Source organism: Anguilla rostrata, chromosome 7, assembly GCF_018555375.3.
Source record: "Anguilla rostrata isolate EN2019 chromosome 7, ASM1855537v3, whole genome shotgun sequence".
NCBI classification, from domain to species: domain Eukaryota; kingdom Metazoa; phylum Chordata; class Actinopteri; order Anguilliformes; family Anguillidae; genus Anguilla; species Anguilla rostrata.
In genome coordinates this window covers 6,713,667-6,730,129 of record NC_057939.1, presented here as the reverse complement: position 1 = coordinate 6,730,129, position 16,463 = coordinate 6,713,667, and the positions used below count along the sequence as shown (strand labels likewise).

The window sequence follows — 16,463 nt, the reverse complement described above, 5'->3', positions numbered from 1 at the left end:
TGGTACTCAGCGAAATCCTGGAATTAAGTATATCATCCAGGGATTTTAAGTACACTACATTTAGAAAAAATTTCACCTACTTAACTACTTTCTCACCCAAGTGTACTCAGCAAGCATACTCAATATTAGGCAAGTGCGCTGATTTGGACCCAGCCGAAGTGAATGCTTGCGTGTGTGTCAGGACTGAGAGCTCTTCTGATTGGTGTCGGCTGACGAGTGAAGAGGTGGCCACACGGCTGCCTGTTTGGGGTGTAAATGGGGAGGTGATAAAACGAGTGCGATAAGGACCCCTTGATTGCTGTTTGTTTTGCTTTCCTGGGGGTGTCAGACGCTTGGTTGGCAGCGGGTGCTCTGTCAGAGGGTGAGGTGCCGAATGATGTCATTCTCCACCCAGGGGGTGTGGCCTATTCCTGTCTCAGTTCTGCTCAGTGACATAAAAATAACTCTTATCTCCTGGTCAGAGAGCCACGCGCTGTATTTATCCTGCTTTCTCTCATTAATTACAGTTTCCGCGGAAACCAAGTTGCACACTGGAGAAAGATGAGTGAAACAACATGATTATACGGCTTGCTTTTGTCTTGTTAATTCTCGTTAGTGGCAGCCACGGCGTGTAATTATGTAATTAGCGTTGAGGCATAGGTCAATGATAAGACCGTTCAAGTCCATTTAAAGTAGGTTTCAGTTTACACGCTGTAGGAAATCAAGGGTGCGCCATTGGGTAGGTCACTAACTGCATTAATATTTTCACATTCAAAAAGCTCTATTGGCATATTTGAATTTGTGCGTTCTGCGGAGAAGGCTCCTGGCTTGTGTCAAGCTAGCGCTCAGTAATGTAATGTAAACGCTGCAAAAAGCCCAGCCGCACCGAGGTGTAGCTGAAGCTAGGCTAGCGGAAATATGACAGCACTGTCCTGTAGATGGGCCCAGGGGTGGGCCCGGGCGGTTACATTACCCAGCATTCTCTCCTGTACCCCTGCAGTTGAGTTTGTTGAGTCCCGCAGTTGAGTCCGCCCCCCGTACCCCCCCATGTTGACCCTCAGCCTCTTATCACGTGGAACTGCGAACTCGCGCGCAAGAAAAGCGACTTGTTTGTCACTGGGCAGAGAAACTGGGACCGGAGCGCGGGAGTGCCTCTCAGGCTGAGCGGCTGCTCGTATCGGAAGTGAAGCAACTGTCCAAATAAAGACTCTCGGTATGTCATCGAAGACCAATAGCTTCAGCCTTGGCGGGAGGGGAAAGTGTGTGTGGTGGGAGAGAGATGGAAAGAGAGAGAGGGAGAGAAAGGGAGGGAAGAGAGAGGGCGGGTGAGAGAGAGAGAGAGAGATTCATACATAGGGAAAGGGTATCTTAATGACCGGGCGCCCTACATCCTTGCTGGTCTCCATATAAAAAGCGCTCGCACATACTCGCACACAGACACAGTGTTTAAGTCCCTGTTTGGATTACTGCGGATCGGAACTGCTCGCTGTGGCTGCGCCCTGGACGATGAGATGGTGGGCTTTGGTGACATTGTAAGGCGTTTTGCACCCACTTGTTTGTCCGTCGCACCATAACGCGTGTTAAAATCGAGAAATGAATGGATTTTAACAGCTGTTTTGTCTTTTTGTGTGCCAGCATGAAGTTGGCCTAAAGAAGACCAAGGTGGTCCACATCGCTAAGGAGATCGTGAGCTCCGAGAAAGTGTGAGTGCTTGTTTTGTAAAACCTCAAATACTTCAGCCATCAGGTCAAATGCCATAAGTGTGCATGTTTCTTATCTGCCCTGTTCTCTTCCCCCTGTAGATTTGTGGATGTCTTGAAGCTTCTGCATATCGTAAGTATCCTCCTGATCATATTAAAATTGGATTAGCATAGCTCTAATTCATATGGATTTCAGTCAGTTATTGTGATAACATTTATCAAAATGTGTTAGTAGCATAGCATATACATCTACTCAAAAAACCACCTCGTGATTTCACTTTTCAAGAAGCAGCATGAAGTTAGCCAAGTGTGAGTCCTCTGCAGTTTTCATTAAAGTCAAGATATGAATTGGTAATGGATGTGGAAGATATAGCACTACTCATTTTTTCTCAGCGCACACCTTCTCAGTTCAAACCGCTCATCCCTACAGAGCTCTGCAGTCTTAGTGGAAATTCTGCACTGCTCTCAACTGTGGAGCTCCGTGATTACAATCCAAAGTCTGCACTCCCCTCTGGGGTGGCGGTTGGAAGTAAAAACCCCCCATAACTATGGATCTCACTCAAAACTCTGCAGTCACGATCAAAGCGGGGTTTCACGCTCGGTCACTCCAGCTCCTAGAATGTACACATTTGTGGCTGATTGGCGGTTAGGTGAAGGGTATCCATGGCGACAGGGCATAAATGAAGGGTATCCATGGCGACCGGGCATAAATGTCTTAATCCTGGCCTAAGGGTCCATGGCAGGTGTGACAGGTGTCTTCTGATGAGTGCGTAGACATTAACAAACAAATGAAGTTTGGTTGGGGCGAGGTTTTAACAGATGCCTTGAGCAGTCAGTGGAGGGGCCCGGGTGATGTCTCCCGTTTTAGGGCTCTAATTAAAACTCCCCTTCGGAAATGTAAGAAGGACGACAGCAACACACACCTCCCGATTATCTGAAACCACTATGTGGTCTTCAGAGAAGTTCCATGAAATGGTTTTGTTCTGTTTGAGAGGGGTGGCCCCCCCCATCTGTTCAGCTGTGGTTTTCTGGGGTTTGGGCAAGCTGGGGGTGGGGTGGGGTGGGGGGGGCTATTTTCAGTCCTGACTTTCCTCGAGGGAGCAGCACTCATTCATGAAATTCTGAACTGAGAGAGGTTTCAGAGACGTAAACACACTGCAGACATGCCAGACACACATTCACACACACGGACATACAGACACACACACTCTCACACACACACACACACACGGACACACACACTGACGCACACGTACACACACACTCACACACACACACACACACACACACACTCTCACACACACACTCATACTGACACACACACACTCTCACACACACACACGCGGACACACACACTGACGCACACATACACCCACACTCTCTCACACACGCACTGACACACACACGCATACAAACATACACACTCTCTCCCTCGCACACACACACACACACGCGCACACACACACACACCGGGGGAGCTGGAGCCCACCTGTCTGGGTTCCTCGCGCTCCGGCTGGATTAGCCTGGCCGGCTCTCCTGCGCGGCTGGAGCTCTGTGGGGATTTAAGGCCTCAGCACAGCGGAGTGGCACGTGAGAGGTCTCTTTCACAGAAAGGCCAAATTGCAGCTCCTGACCCCGCGACAGCTGCCCCCTAGCAGAAGTGTTTGCCCTCCGTCTGAAAAGGAGGACTCTGCTAATCTGAGAGAGAGAGAGAGGAGAGGAGGGAGGGAGGGAGGGAGGGAGAGGGAGGGAGGGAGGGGGAGAGGGAGAGGGAGAGGGAGGGAGGGAGGGAGAGAGAGAGAGGGAGGGAGGAAGCCAATCCGTCTGCCCCTGCAGCGTGTGTGTATTTCTGTCTGACGTTCCAGCTCTCTCTTCGCCGCTAATCACTGTTGAACTCAGAAGGAGGACAGGAAGCGTTTTGTTGGCGCTGTCTTGTTTGGAAAATGGAGATAAACTGCATTGTGTGCGGAGGCCACACTGCTGTGTAATTCCCTTTTACGGTCTGTTTGCTTTGTTTGGGGTGGGGGTGGGGGGGGGGTGGGTCTGACATTCCTTACATACAGCAGGTCATCCGTTCCTACCAGTTCAGTCACCCTCCGAGCTGTGGGTTCACTTCTTAGCGGTGTCGCTCCAGAGATTTAAAGTGGTTGCTACTTGCCTCTCTGTTTGAGAGAGATTGGGGTTGTGGCCCCAGAGTTTGACTGGCGTTCCTTCTGCAGCCTCGGGCTTTAGCAACTCACTCCCAGGAACCGTTTATATGGTTTTACCGCAACACGTTAAATACTGTGCCCCGCTAGAGATGTGAACTTGCAACCCCTTTGTGAATTAGCACAGTGCTGTTACTGCCACTTCGCACTGTTGGCCTCTCCTAATTGTAGCATATGTGACATCTTGTTCTCAATCTTGTCAGATTTCTGCCTTGAATTGTGATGATTGTTTCACCTTGAGCTGCGTGATATTACCTGTAGGGGGATGATTAGGTGGTCAGAGGTGCAGGAGCAATCAGACGAACAGAATTTGGTCGAACACCTTGTGCGTGTGTGTGTGTGTGAGTGTGTGTGCGTGTGTGTTTGTGTGTGTGAGTGTGTGCATGTTCTTGGGTGTTTGCGTGTGTGTGTGTGTGCGCATGTGTGCATTCATGTGTGTGCTTGCAAATTAGACTCTGTCATGTGAATCTATGAGCCGCACCCTTCTGGAACACACAGGCTGTTTTTAGACTGCTGTAGTTGCGGAGTTCCTTCTCATGCACCCAAATGCTACAGTGCATATCCCTGCTGGTTTTTATTTTCCTCTGTGGTGGTGTAGGTTTGCCAGTGATGTGTGACACAGATACTGTGTGTGGAGATCAGTGCCTGGATTAGCTGGAACACCATAAAACCCTACACTTCCCGGGTCATGGTATCCACAAGACTGAACTCTGACCTTGCCATTGTTCTGACCAATCAGAGACTGCCCCTGGACGGTGTCTTTGAAACCAAATGTGTAGCGATATATTTTTAACAGTCACCGTTATCACACGTCTCTGTGCGGGCGCATGTGTGTCTCTGGTGGTCATATGAAGGGTATTTGAGTCAAGGAAAGTGTGGGTGTTTTAAACCTCATGACTGCTGCCTGCACAGGCTCAGAGTCACGGTCCAGTCCGGCAGGGCTATTTTCACCACTTCAGCACCATGACAGAGAGGAAGTGTTTGTGTGTGTGTGTGTGTGTGTGAGAGAGAGAGAGATAGAGGGAGGGAGACAGAGAGAGAAGATAGAGAGGGATTCATGCATAGGGAAAAGTTACCTTAAAGGCCTCAGTACAGGCATGTGGCTGAAACCTGTATGTTCCCTGATATGTGGAGTCATCCCTATAAAGCCTAGATTTCCTGCTCAATCCGGCTGCTGTACTTTGATTTTTGCACCATTCTTTCAATTCAGCACTTTAGAAAGCACCGTGTGAAGCTCCTGCTCTGTCATCTATGTCTTCCCTTCCTCGAGTACCCATAATGCATCCTGTCCTTCCGTGTGTCGTTCCCTGGCAGGATTTCCGAGATGCGGTGGCCAAGGCCTCGCGGCTGAGCGGGAAGGCCGTGATCGAGGAGCGGGTTCTGACCCAGATCCTGTACTACCTGCCCCAGCTGTACGAGCTCAACCGAGACCTGCTGAGAGAGCTGGAGGAGAGGGTGGCCCGCTGGTACCAGAACCGCCATCTGCTCGCTGCTCACCCGCCACACTGTCCGCTTAGACTGACCGCCTGCTGCTCATACGCTATTGTCCACTTTGACTGACTATCTTCTGCTCACCTGCTACACTGTCCGCTTAGACTGACCGTCCACTGCTCACCCTACATAGTGTCCGTTTAGACTGACCCATCATGTATTCCAACTTGTCAAGCTTTAAAATACACCATGGACTTTCAAAAACATGGATTGGCCTATAACTGCACCCCAACTATTAGTCACTGTTTTCTGAATGGCAGGAACCATCCATTCACACGTACAACACACTGATCCAATAATGCGTATGTGCGTTTCAGCACATAACCATAGCCATCACCCGCATCATCTGCAAAGACTTCAGCTGTCTGTGTTTGGTTTGAGCCATACGTCAGCATGGCGTATGTGTGTGCCATTTGAGCATCTATTACTGACCTCCTCTGCTTTTCTTTCTCACTTTGTCTGTTTTTTTGGACAGGAGCGACCATCAGCGCCTTGCGGACGTCTTTGTGAAGAAGGGCCCGTACCTGAAGATGTACTCCACCTACATCCGCGAGTTTGACAAGAACGTGGCCCTGCTGGACGAGCAGTGCCGGAAGAACTCGGGCTTCGCTGGAGTCGTCAGGGAGTTCGAGGTAACCGGGTCGGGCTGTTCAGGACCACACTTTCAATGTGTGTGTGTGTGTGTGTGTGTGTGTGTGTGTATGTGTTGGTGTGTGTGTGTAGGTGTGTGTCTTTGGTTGTATGTATGTGTGTGTGTGTGTGTGTGTGTGTGTATGTGTGCGCATACCACTCTTAGTGCACGTGGGTATCTGTGGGTGATGTAGCACATATTTTACTGATGATGAATATGTCATGTGACTCAGATGAGTCCTCGCTGTGCAAATCTGGCTCTGAAGCACTACCTTCTGAAGCCTGTCCAGAGGATCCCCCAGTATCAGCTGCTGCTCACAGGTAGGGGGCGACAGTGAGACTTGATTACACAGTCTGTGCACTTTGTCATCTGCCATGCGCTCATGTACTGGTCACTTCCTGGTTCCTGCCTGTCCTGTACTTCTGAGACATCTATTGGTCATTTCACATGACACTGCACTGACTGACTAATGCACTGACTAACTGTTTTAGCCATAATCGTTGCTAACCCTTTTGAGGGAGGCTGCTCCGGCTTTACTTGAAGTGTACTTTCTTGCTTTTTTCTTTTTAACATGAATACCCATATGTTAACAATTGTTAAGCTTACAGAAACTTATGTAAATATTCCCGTACACATGAAATATCCTTCATTGTGTACAAAAACCGTCCGGTCCAACGAGAACATTTGCTAAATCTTAAATGTTATTTTAAAAAACTCAGTTGAGATGTGCTGTCCATAGTGGACAGCTCTTGGCCATGTGCTATTCATATGTGATCCCTGCCGTGGCTCTTTCTCTGCTATCTATCCTTATCTGTTAACCTCTCTGCTTTCAACCTGTCTAAATAAAGCAAAAAACTGTCCCACACTCCTTTAAAAAAAAAAAAAAAAAAAGAAAACAGAAAATAAACTCTCCCTTTAAAGATAACAGGATCACTGTTAGACATAGCACTGCAGTGCCACCTAGAGGCGAGATGCTCTAATTGCAGAGGCCTCTGGAACGGTACATTTCCAGTGTCCGCGTGTTTAATCTGATTAGAAGGCACGCTACAAATAAGATTTGGCGGCATGACAACCTCCTGCTGCTAAGAGGCACCAGTCCCCAGAGAAATGTGAGAAATTTCTCTTGCGTCAGTATTTCATAATCTGCCCTCATGCTGAAGTTAAACTTTATGTTTGTATTTACTCTGGGTCTGCAGTGGGAGCCCAATGTCGACATCTTATTTTAAAATATTATCTCAGCTGCAATTAAAGAGCAGTTTTCTGTTTTTAAGACTATTTGAAGAACCTGGCTGAAGACTCATCTGACTTCAAAGACACACAATGTAAGAACAGTGACTTTCCTTGTTCTCTGTATTTTGTGTGCTGATGATGATCTTGTTTCATGTATGATGTCATCGGGTTTTTTGGTAATATGATATGTATTGATATTTGGAGAGGAAAACACCAAATCATTCCAGTAGCTTTGAAACTACTTTTAAAATCCATTCTCCTGTCAGCTGAATTGAATTTTTTTATCTTTTATTTTACTGTTCATGAAACTGTGGCTGCACCTGTACCTTTCATTCAGTTTATTTGGATTGCTGGAACCAGTTGCCATGGTGACCACTGTTCTTCCTGGAGACCACACAAATGACATGGAAAATGTTTATTCAGGACGCGTCGGCATAAACTGTATCTCTGTGTACACAGCCGCCCTGGGCATAGTGAAGGAAGTGGCCAACCATGCCAATGACATCATGAAGCAAGGGGTAAGGCTGCGTGTTTGGGGACCGGTGCATCCTCCTCTTAAGCTTTTCCAGACCCCACTCAGACTGCTGGGTTTGCGGCAACAGTTCGATAAATTCCCAATCCGTTTACGGTCATCATCAGATTTAATTCTTACCTGCACACTCATTTGCATTCAGTCCTAATGCCAAGCTGTAAATCTCAAGCTCAGAAGTTTAAAAATTTGGTTCATTGGAATTCATCCCAGAAACTCTCTCTCTCTGTCCAGGATAACTTCCAGAAGCTTATGCAGGTTCAGTACAGCTTGACTGGCCACCACGAGATCGTCCAGCCCGGGAGGGTGAGTGTGGCCTCGTGGTCTCCTGTTCTCTCACAAACAGTTTAAATGATGCTTCTTTTCAACCCTTTGAAGAGTAGTGTTTTTTGGAATGCTTTTTCAGAATTCTAAATCAGTGTTCCATTGCTGTCGATTACCAGCAGTGATTGTGACATCAGCATTAGAATGTTTGGCTAAGAACATTCTAATCTCATATTTTTTTTAGTCTTACACTAAAGGGTTAATTAGGAAATCACACTGATTAGAGAATTCCTCTAATCATAAAAATGGTCCTCCCTGGCAGGTGTTCCTGAAGGAGGGAACTCTGATGAAGCTGTCCCGGAAGGTCATGCAGCCGAGGATGTTCTTCCTGGTGAGACCACGCCCATGACTTGGACCACCCCCACTACTGCACAACATGATTACCTGCTGTTATTTCAAATCAGCATTTATGTGCTGGTGTATGTGTATGTGCTGGAAGGTTTGAGTCAAGGTGTGATGTTGGTTCTGATACCTGTGAGTATGCCAGAGACATAGTGAACATGAGAGCTTACTAAGTTTTACTGAATTTAGCTTTCAGCATTGCTAGATCAGATTCATTAAACCCACCGTCTGGATTATGACAGCAGTAGAAATAGAATGACTTGATTTGCTGAAAGGTTATTGTGTTAAATGATGTGTGCAAAATGTACTGTTAATCATATCTGAACTGACTAATACACAGGTTACAGCTACTGGCTATTTCTAAATGATAGCAGTAGTTTTATTGTGAATGAAATCTTTTTCAAATAGAGCTGATGCTCAGTTCTTGGCGAAACTGCTTGTGTGCAGAGGTGAAAGTACAAAGGTCAGAAAATAGCAGTCCTGCCGTGTGTTTCTTCCACCCGTGAACTCAGCCAGCTGACTTCACTAATTAGTTCTGCCTTCTGGCTGAGGAGTTGTGCTGAATCAAGATGATTGGAACAAAATACTGGGGAGGACTTTCACTTTCTGAACCTGGATTTCCCACCTCTGCTTGCGTGTATATTTAGCCACAGCTTTTCCACAGCAGAACTGTTTAGAAATTGTGTTTCTGTGCTTAGTTCTCAGTTCCTCATTTGGTGGTTGTTTCGTTTGATTTCTCCTGCAGTTCAACGACACCATGCTGTACACCACCCCTGTGCCCTCTGGCCAGTATAAGCTCAACTGCATGCTGTCTCTGGCGGGGATGAAGGTGGGACTTCTTTGCACTTACACAAGTTCCTTCTGTGTGTAAAATAACATGCGACTCACAAAACGAACTAGAATATTCTGCATTTTTCACCTAGATGGGTATGATGCTAACACAAGGTTCTACTGACAGAATTCAACCTGAAGGATCTCTTGTATTTCACTTTGTCAATCCCTTTTACAAATTTAAAAGCTGCCTTAGAGCACAGAGAAGTGGGATTGAATCCTTGTTACTGTGTTTGTTCACTATATTTAATTAATGTAAAGTCCGGCTTTTGGCACTTTGTCTACTGCTCTGGTGTATGTTCATGAAAAAAGATACAGATTGGCTGAAGCTCTCTGTGTTGGCCTTAGACTAAGCGATTCATACAACTCCATTAATATGTCCACACAGGTGAGCAAACCCACCCAGGAGGCTTATCAGAACGAGCTGAACATCGAGAGCGTTGAGCGATCCTTCATTCTGTCTGCCAGGTAGGAGCCAATCACAGCACAGTGCTGCGCTGATGTCACTGTGATTCATCGTAGCGGGTGAGGAGTGAAAGCCCGGGAGCAGGAGGGGTGTATATCTCTCATCTGGTCTCCATTAGTGGGCCAGGGCCAGATCTAGGGGGGAGCGAAATCAGAGCAGACAGCCGGCCCTTTAACCTCATATTCACTGCTTCACTTGAAATCCAACGTGCCGGAGTACAGGGCCAAAATAACAAAAGATTGCGTCACTGTCCAAAGACATACAGACCACACCGTATCTTATACACACTAGCATACGAAGGATGAAAAAAGCCTGTAAGCTGTATGGCACACTCTACGCTCTGAATAAAAAGTTGCCCCTGCAAAATCTGTGACTGCCCCCGCCCCAATCAGAACATTCTACAACCGGGACTGACGTGTGCAGAGGGCAATTAGCATCTGCTCCACTCTCCGTGTTGGGAGTGCAGTCTGGGAGAAGATTCTAGACAAAGGCTTGCGTAACTTTGTTGCCGGGTGAGCGCTGCCTCAGTGTGGAAGCCTGTGTGCATCGCTGGAGAGTTCGAGCTCAGCTTGACCTGCTGGAGTTCCAGCTCTGTCTGCTGGGTCTCTCGCTCTCAGAAGTTCCCCCTCCTCCGCAGCCATGAACTTCAAGAGGCTGTGCAACGATTTTATCAAACTGGGCTGCCCGTTTTAATCTCCGGGCTCTTGACATGTGAAGTGCTGCCAACTCCAGATTAGCAGTGGGGAAGAAGGGCTTTTTTTGCTCGTGGTTCCAGATAGCCTAGAAGTGTTTTGTTCCCTTTTTTTTAATCTCTCTGAAGGAGGAATGTGTTTGAAATATGAGCCATCAAAAAAAATAAATTTGTCCTCAAAACTGGTGTTTTGTAAGAAAGCAGGCTTTTAAAAAAAAAAAAAAAGATAGCGTGAGCTTTTTCCAGTTTGTCAGAGTGGCAGTTGACGTTCTCTTGTCTCTCCGGCAGTTCAGCAACGGAGCGTGACGAGTGGCTGGAAGCCATCTCCAAAGCCATGGAGGACTACACCAGGAAGAAGATCACCTTCTTCTGCAGCAAGAGCCAGGAGGAGGTACTTCTGATGTGGAGAGAAAAGCATTTTGATTGGCCTGAACAAGTCAGTAACTGACAGCATGTGGTAGCTCCAGCCATCGTTGGGTACCGTCTGATCACTAGAGCGGGGCAGTTCTGATGCTCAGTCCTGGGGGGGACCCCTTTTTAATGCTGGTTTTCGTTCCAACCACAGTTGTATCCCCTAAAATGCAACAGTGCGTTTGTCAGATGAGCCATCCACCAGGCTCCCTTTTCCCTTTTTAGTTGATTACATCACAGATGAAATAATTACTGAAATTGTGTACACCTGGTAACCAATCACTGGTTATAAGTGAACCAAACCTTAACATAAGTTGAGGGAAAAAGTTCTAAAAGAGCTTAAACATCAGTTTTACAACTGTAACCGATCAAGAGTTTGGCCGTGACGGAGAGAAGTTTGAGAATGCCCGCTGCGCTGGACTGCTCACCTTCAAATGAACAAAGCGTTTCTTTCTGTGGGGTTACTTGCTTATCTTATCAGTGCCTCCAGAGTGCACACTGCCATCTGTCGTCTCTTATCGCTCAGCGTTCCACCAGCTGGCTGAGTGGGTGCAGTCGTTTCGACGGAGGGGTACACTTCATGCTCTGTTGTGACTTGCAGACCGATCATGTGGAACAGGCTGGCCGTGCTCACTGACTGCAGCCTCTCCCTGTTCCACATGCTCTGTTGCCACTTTCAGACTGTAGGCTCTGATCATGTGGAACAGGCTGGCCGTGCTTTACTGACTGCAGCCTCTCCCTGTTCCCCGGCAGGCTGGTGGGGGCGGGGGGGACAGCGGCGCCCCGCTGGGGGCCAAGGCGCCGATCTGGATCCCTGACCTGCGCGCCACCATGTGCATGATCTGCACCTGCGAGTTCACCCTCACCTGGAGGCGACATCACTGTCGGGCCTGCGGGAAGGTGATTAGATCTCCTCCAGCCCAGGGCTAATTCATTTTCAATACAATACAGTTTACACTGACTTCCATTTACCATCATTTAAGGATAGGGTCTAAGTGTCACAAAGACTTTTTCAGTAGTTCACCAAAGCAGTAATTATGTGCTCAGCTCGTAACTTTTAAACTTGCCACCTGCATTCTTAATTAGTTTGTGTGTGTGTGTGTGTGCACGTGTGTGTGTGCGTGTATGTATGTGTACATGTACGTGTGTGTGTGTGTGTGTGTGTGTGTGTGTGTTGTAGGTTGTGTGCCAGTCCTGCTCCTCCCACAAGCACTACCTGGAGTACCTGAAGAACCAGCTGGCCCGAGTGTGTGACCACTGCTTCCTCAAGCTGCAGCAGAAGAGTACGCCCCCCCCCCCCCCGACCCCGTTTATGCTTAAGCAGGAACTCCAGGTTCAGACAGTAAAAATTCTCCCCAGTATTTTGTTCCAATCGCCTGGATTTGCCAATTACTTTAGCACAGTTCTTCAGCCAGGAGGTGGAATTAATTAGTGAAGTCAGCAGGCTGAGTTCATGAGTGGAAGAAACACATGGCAGGACTTTTACTTTCTGACCCCAGGACCTTACACCACTGTGTGGAATGGATAGCTAAGTCAACAAGCATTCAGTGTCTCTTCACCAATCTGCTATTGGGGTTTGACCTCAAAATGGCTTTTTTGATAAGTATTGATATCTTGAGCAAATTGTGTGCTAAAATGTCAAATGTATTCTGCTATGGCAAACTGAAAAATCATTCAGGTGCTGATTACTCTAAACATATTAGTACTGTACACCATGCATACCAACAATGACTCATGTTATTTTTTGAAAAATCAAGTAGAAAAGACGGCCATTATGTACCCAAATACCTCTGTAGGAGCACACACTCAATTTACAGTATTGTTTGAGGGTTTTCCTTTAGTCACAGTGCTCAGTGTTGAGAGTGACTGCACGTACCCCTCTCCCTCCACCTCCCCCTCCAGGTGACCGGCCTGCATCCACCACCGTCTCCCCCAGCACAAGAACCTCTAGTGGGGCCTTCTCCTCCGTCCTCATCCCCTCCAGAAAGCAGAAGAAGATCCCTGCTGCGCTCAAAGAGGTGAATGGCAGCAGCGACGTTCCATACAAATAATCTAATCGATATTTCAGCGCGACATATATTTATGTTTTTCCCCCAACACAGCCATTCACAATTTGTATTCGATTTGTAGCACTAACAAACAATCCAGGAGAAGAATGTGAAATTCTTCCATTGTACGGTATTTGTGGTCACAATTGTTAACGGTGAGATTAAATGGATATAGGAAAAGCTGATATATACAAGTGTGTAAGGTCTGAATGGCTGAAACTTACATACAAGACATTTCTTCTCTAAAATAATTATGTTTGTGTTATGCTTGATCAATAAATAAGCAGTGTGGATCACAATATGTCTTGCCTTACCAGGGTATATTTGTTTAAGACAAATTCAAAATGTACAGTGCCTTTGGCAAAATGAACGTGTTTTAGGAGGCTTGGAGAAAATAGTGTGAACTGTCCCTGTTACGCTCTCGGTTGGGTAAGGAGTGCAGTTTCATGACTGATGACCGATGTCTGCTTCCAGGTGTCTGCAAATACGGAGAACTCTTCAATGAGCGGCTACCTTCAGAGGTCAAAGGGCAGCAAGAAGCAGTGGAAAAGGCTGTGGTTCGTCATCAAAAACAAAGTCTTGTACACATATGCTGCCAGTGAGGTGAGCTGCGTTCTTCTTCATGTCTTTAGTGAACATCACTATTTGAGGACATTAAAGACATTTCATTTATCTCTCCTGTATGGATCCATGTAAATAGTTGAGTGAACTAGAGATGTGATAATACCCATAATCCTCTGGGGTCATGCTTGTTAACACAAGCATGTTTCTATATCCAGTCACAGTATTCTATAGTTTTCAAATAGGAACTGGGTATTATATTAAATCTAACCCTTGTCATGCTTTTATTTTCACATCCTAAACATTCTAATAATTTATGAATTTGGCAGTTTGAAACGTTTGCATAATTGTGCAGCATGTGGTTAAATGTGTGTGGCTTAGTGCCTGTGTGTTGTATAGGTAAGATTGAGTTTAAGGAAGAGTGTGGAGAAGTATCTGATGTTTCTGCAGGACGTGGCAGCGCTGGAGAGCCAGCCCTTACTGGGGTTCTTCCTGAGAGAGGAGCGATCGGGCGAAGCCCAGAAGCTGCAGTTCAAGCTCTACCACAAAAACACTCTGTTCTACATCTTCAAGGCTGACGACTGCCTTACTGCACAGAGGTGAGCAGTACATTACACCCTTCACATCAGTGTTGCACTATCTTGCCTCATCTATGCTAAAATTTTTATAGTAGTAATCTTGTCTTTTTGTCTGTGTGTTTGTGTGTGTTTTTCTCAGATGGATTGACGCGTTCCAGGAAGCCATGATCCTCTAACCATTCCATTGTTTTAATAGCAAATCCAATCACCAGCATTAACGACAGCTTTCAGCCAATGGGGTGAACTTTCTAGTGCAGTGGGCGTGGTAATCTTGTAGTGGGCGTCTCCATGGTGCTACAGTGTGCCCCAGTTCAGCGTGGAGGACTGATAAACATTTGAGGATGTTTTGTTTTGTCTCTATGAGCTGTGATCTACAAAAAAATCTCTGCTGAAAGTCCAGGTTGTATGGTGAACACTGGAGTCACTGGACAGCATAAGAACCAGCGAAAATCCAACAGTTTCCTTCCACGAAGAGGAGGCGAGTGTAGGCCAGTGCTGTAGTCCATGCATCACATACAGTACATTGTAAGGCAGCAGGTGGTCAGCTGGCATTTTCTCACTGTGTATCGATTCAATTCACAGTGGTATCCATGAGAGAAAAGAAACTTATTTTTGCCCCAAAAGGGGCTTTTTTTTTGGAATCAAGCCAATGGCCACTTGTCACAGATGTAGGTCAGAGGTCAAGTCGGGAGTGTGTTCGCGGAAGTGTCATAGAAATGTCCCATGTTGGGTGCGTCAACGATACAGGAAATGGATTACGGGAGATTTGTTTGTGATGGCCCTGTTTTTCTGCATTGCACTGTGGGAGATTTTTTTGTTTTCGCTGTGAATTAATGAACTGTGCATTCTGCAAAGAGAAAGAAGCTGACCATTCTGTTCCAACACTCCTCCAGCAAAAAACTTAGGAAAAAGTGATTTTTATTTTTAACAGGCTTTCAAGTATGTCTACTTCTTTATAATAATGCAGGACGTTAAAAATGTATATGTGTAGTTCAAAAACTGGAAATAGTTTGAAATTACTAAGGTAATATAAATACATGTAATATAAATATATATATATATATTTAAGAATAATAGTGTTCATAATGTTTCTTATGAGATGATGGTTGAAGCATTAATTACTGTAATCGCAGTACCCACTGTAAACCAATTTTCTCACCAATCACTGTGGTGCTAATTTTTCTGGGCTTGTTGGTTTACCTGCACTTGAGTTCTAACTCCTTCAGACACTTCACTGTGCATAATCACATTCTGTTTTCCCAAAATACATTGCGAGGTGTTTGGAAACAAGTTTTTGTATAAGATGCTAGGCCAGTCCATTAGTCTAATGCTAGTTATTTACCACTGGGGATTGGACCTGCAACCAACCAGTGTCAGTGCAGTGTGGAAAACCCTACCATGAGGCTCCTGATCTGGTTTGCTTAATTGTGAGACTGGTAACAGTGTGAAATGTATTATTATTTTTTTTATTATTATTAGTTTCTCTGGTGTCTCACATCAGTTGGATAGTGCTAAACCTCCCTTACTGTTTAAAGAGCAATACTCAATTCAAGTGTAATGCTTTATTAGTTGAGTAGAGCCTAGCAAAAACACCAGGGTAAGGACGGAAATGAGTGGGACACCCCCATTCTCATATTTGACTGCTCAATATGTGCAAGTTAATGATTTATTATTGAAATGTTTAAAATGTGTGATTAAACTGGACTACTCACTCTTAGATATAAAATATGCGTTTCGGCTTCATACCGAAAAGCCTCTTAGCACAGCCTGGTGTTATTATCCACTGTTTATTTATAAATGAATTTTATGAAGTTTACATTTTGTATTTTACATCTACTGATCTGGTCACTATAGATTGCACTACTATGCTATGAAATGTTGATTAAAGGAAATGGGAGTTGCAGAGCGTTAATAGAACGCCACCACTATTTTCAGTTTCACCTTTTTCGTAACTGTAAATGTGTTTCTACAGAACAAAGTGTAAAGTACTGACTGAATAAAATGGCCATCGCCTTGCTGTACCACTGTAAAATCTGCCCCTGTATTCATTTGTGTTTTTAACTCGTTCAGATAGGTGTGCATCTCTTCGATAAACTTTGCACTTTTACACCTACTGCTTACAATGGTGGTTACTTGGTCTTAATTATGTGCAAAATGTTCCTCTGTTCAAAGTAAGCTCCCACATTCTCACAACCAACAGTTTTTGTTAGGAAAGACTGATGTGTTCATTTTTTCCCCAAAAAATACTTATTCAAATATGTTTTTATTCTGCCAGGTAGCTAATTGTACATCTGTCCCCATTTGCATAGGTTTTACATCAATGTCATGGCCTCAGAGAGGTTCCACGTGTGTATTAACCCATTTTGAGCTGGAACTGTTTTATGTGGCGCATATGCAACCCGAGACTACTGCGCGCAAGGAAAGAAGTACCGGCAAAAACACTT

General features: G+C 45.7%; 1 protein-coding gene across 1 annotated transcript in view; it reads left to right on the top strand.

The window, feature by feature from the left end:
* The window catches only part of fgd6 (FYVE, RhoGEF and PH domain containing 6), a 28,309-nt gene extending 12,258 nt beyond the window's left edge, over positions 1–16,051 (top strand). Inside the window, exons 4-21 of the mRNA XM_064342533.1 lie at positions 1,615–1,682; positions 1,782–1,812; positions 5,201–5,352; positions 5,853–6,009; positions 6,241–6,328; positions 7,280–7,330; positions 7,698–7,756; positions 8,002–8,073; positions 8,354–8,422; positions 9,179–9,262; positions 9,653–9,732; positions 10,710–10,812; positions 11,586–11,732; positions 12,013–12,115; positions 12,735–12,850; positions 13,355–13,483; positions 13,892–14,040; positions 14,159–16,051. Of these exons, the coding sequence (XP_064198603.1) occupies positions 1,615–1,682; positions 1,782–1,812; positions 5,201–5,352; positions 5,853–6,009; positions 6,241–6,328; positions 7,280–7,330; positions 7,698–7,756; positions 8,002–8,073; positions 8,354–8,422; positions 9,179–9,262; positions 9,653–9,732; positions 10,710–10,812; positions 11,586–11,732; positions 12,013–12,115; positions 12,735–12,850; positions 13,355–13,483; positions 13,892–14,040; positions 14,159–14,195 (1,695 nt within the window). The 3' untranslated portion in view covers positions 14,196–16,051. The remainder of the gene's footprint in view (positions 1–1,614; positions 1,683–1,781; positions 1,813–5,200; positions 5,353–5,852; positions 6,010–6,240; positions 6,329–7,279; positions 7,331–7,697; positions 7,757–8,001; positions 8,074–8,353; positions 8,423–9,178; positions 9,263–9,652; positions 9,733–10,709; positions 10,813–11,585; positions 11,733–12,012; positions 12,116–12,734; positions 12,851–13,354; positions 13,484–13,891; positions 14,041–14,158) is intronic.
* Positions 16,052–16,463: the final 412 nt, after the last annotated feature.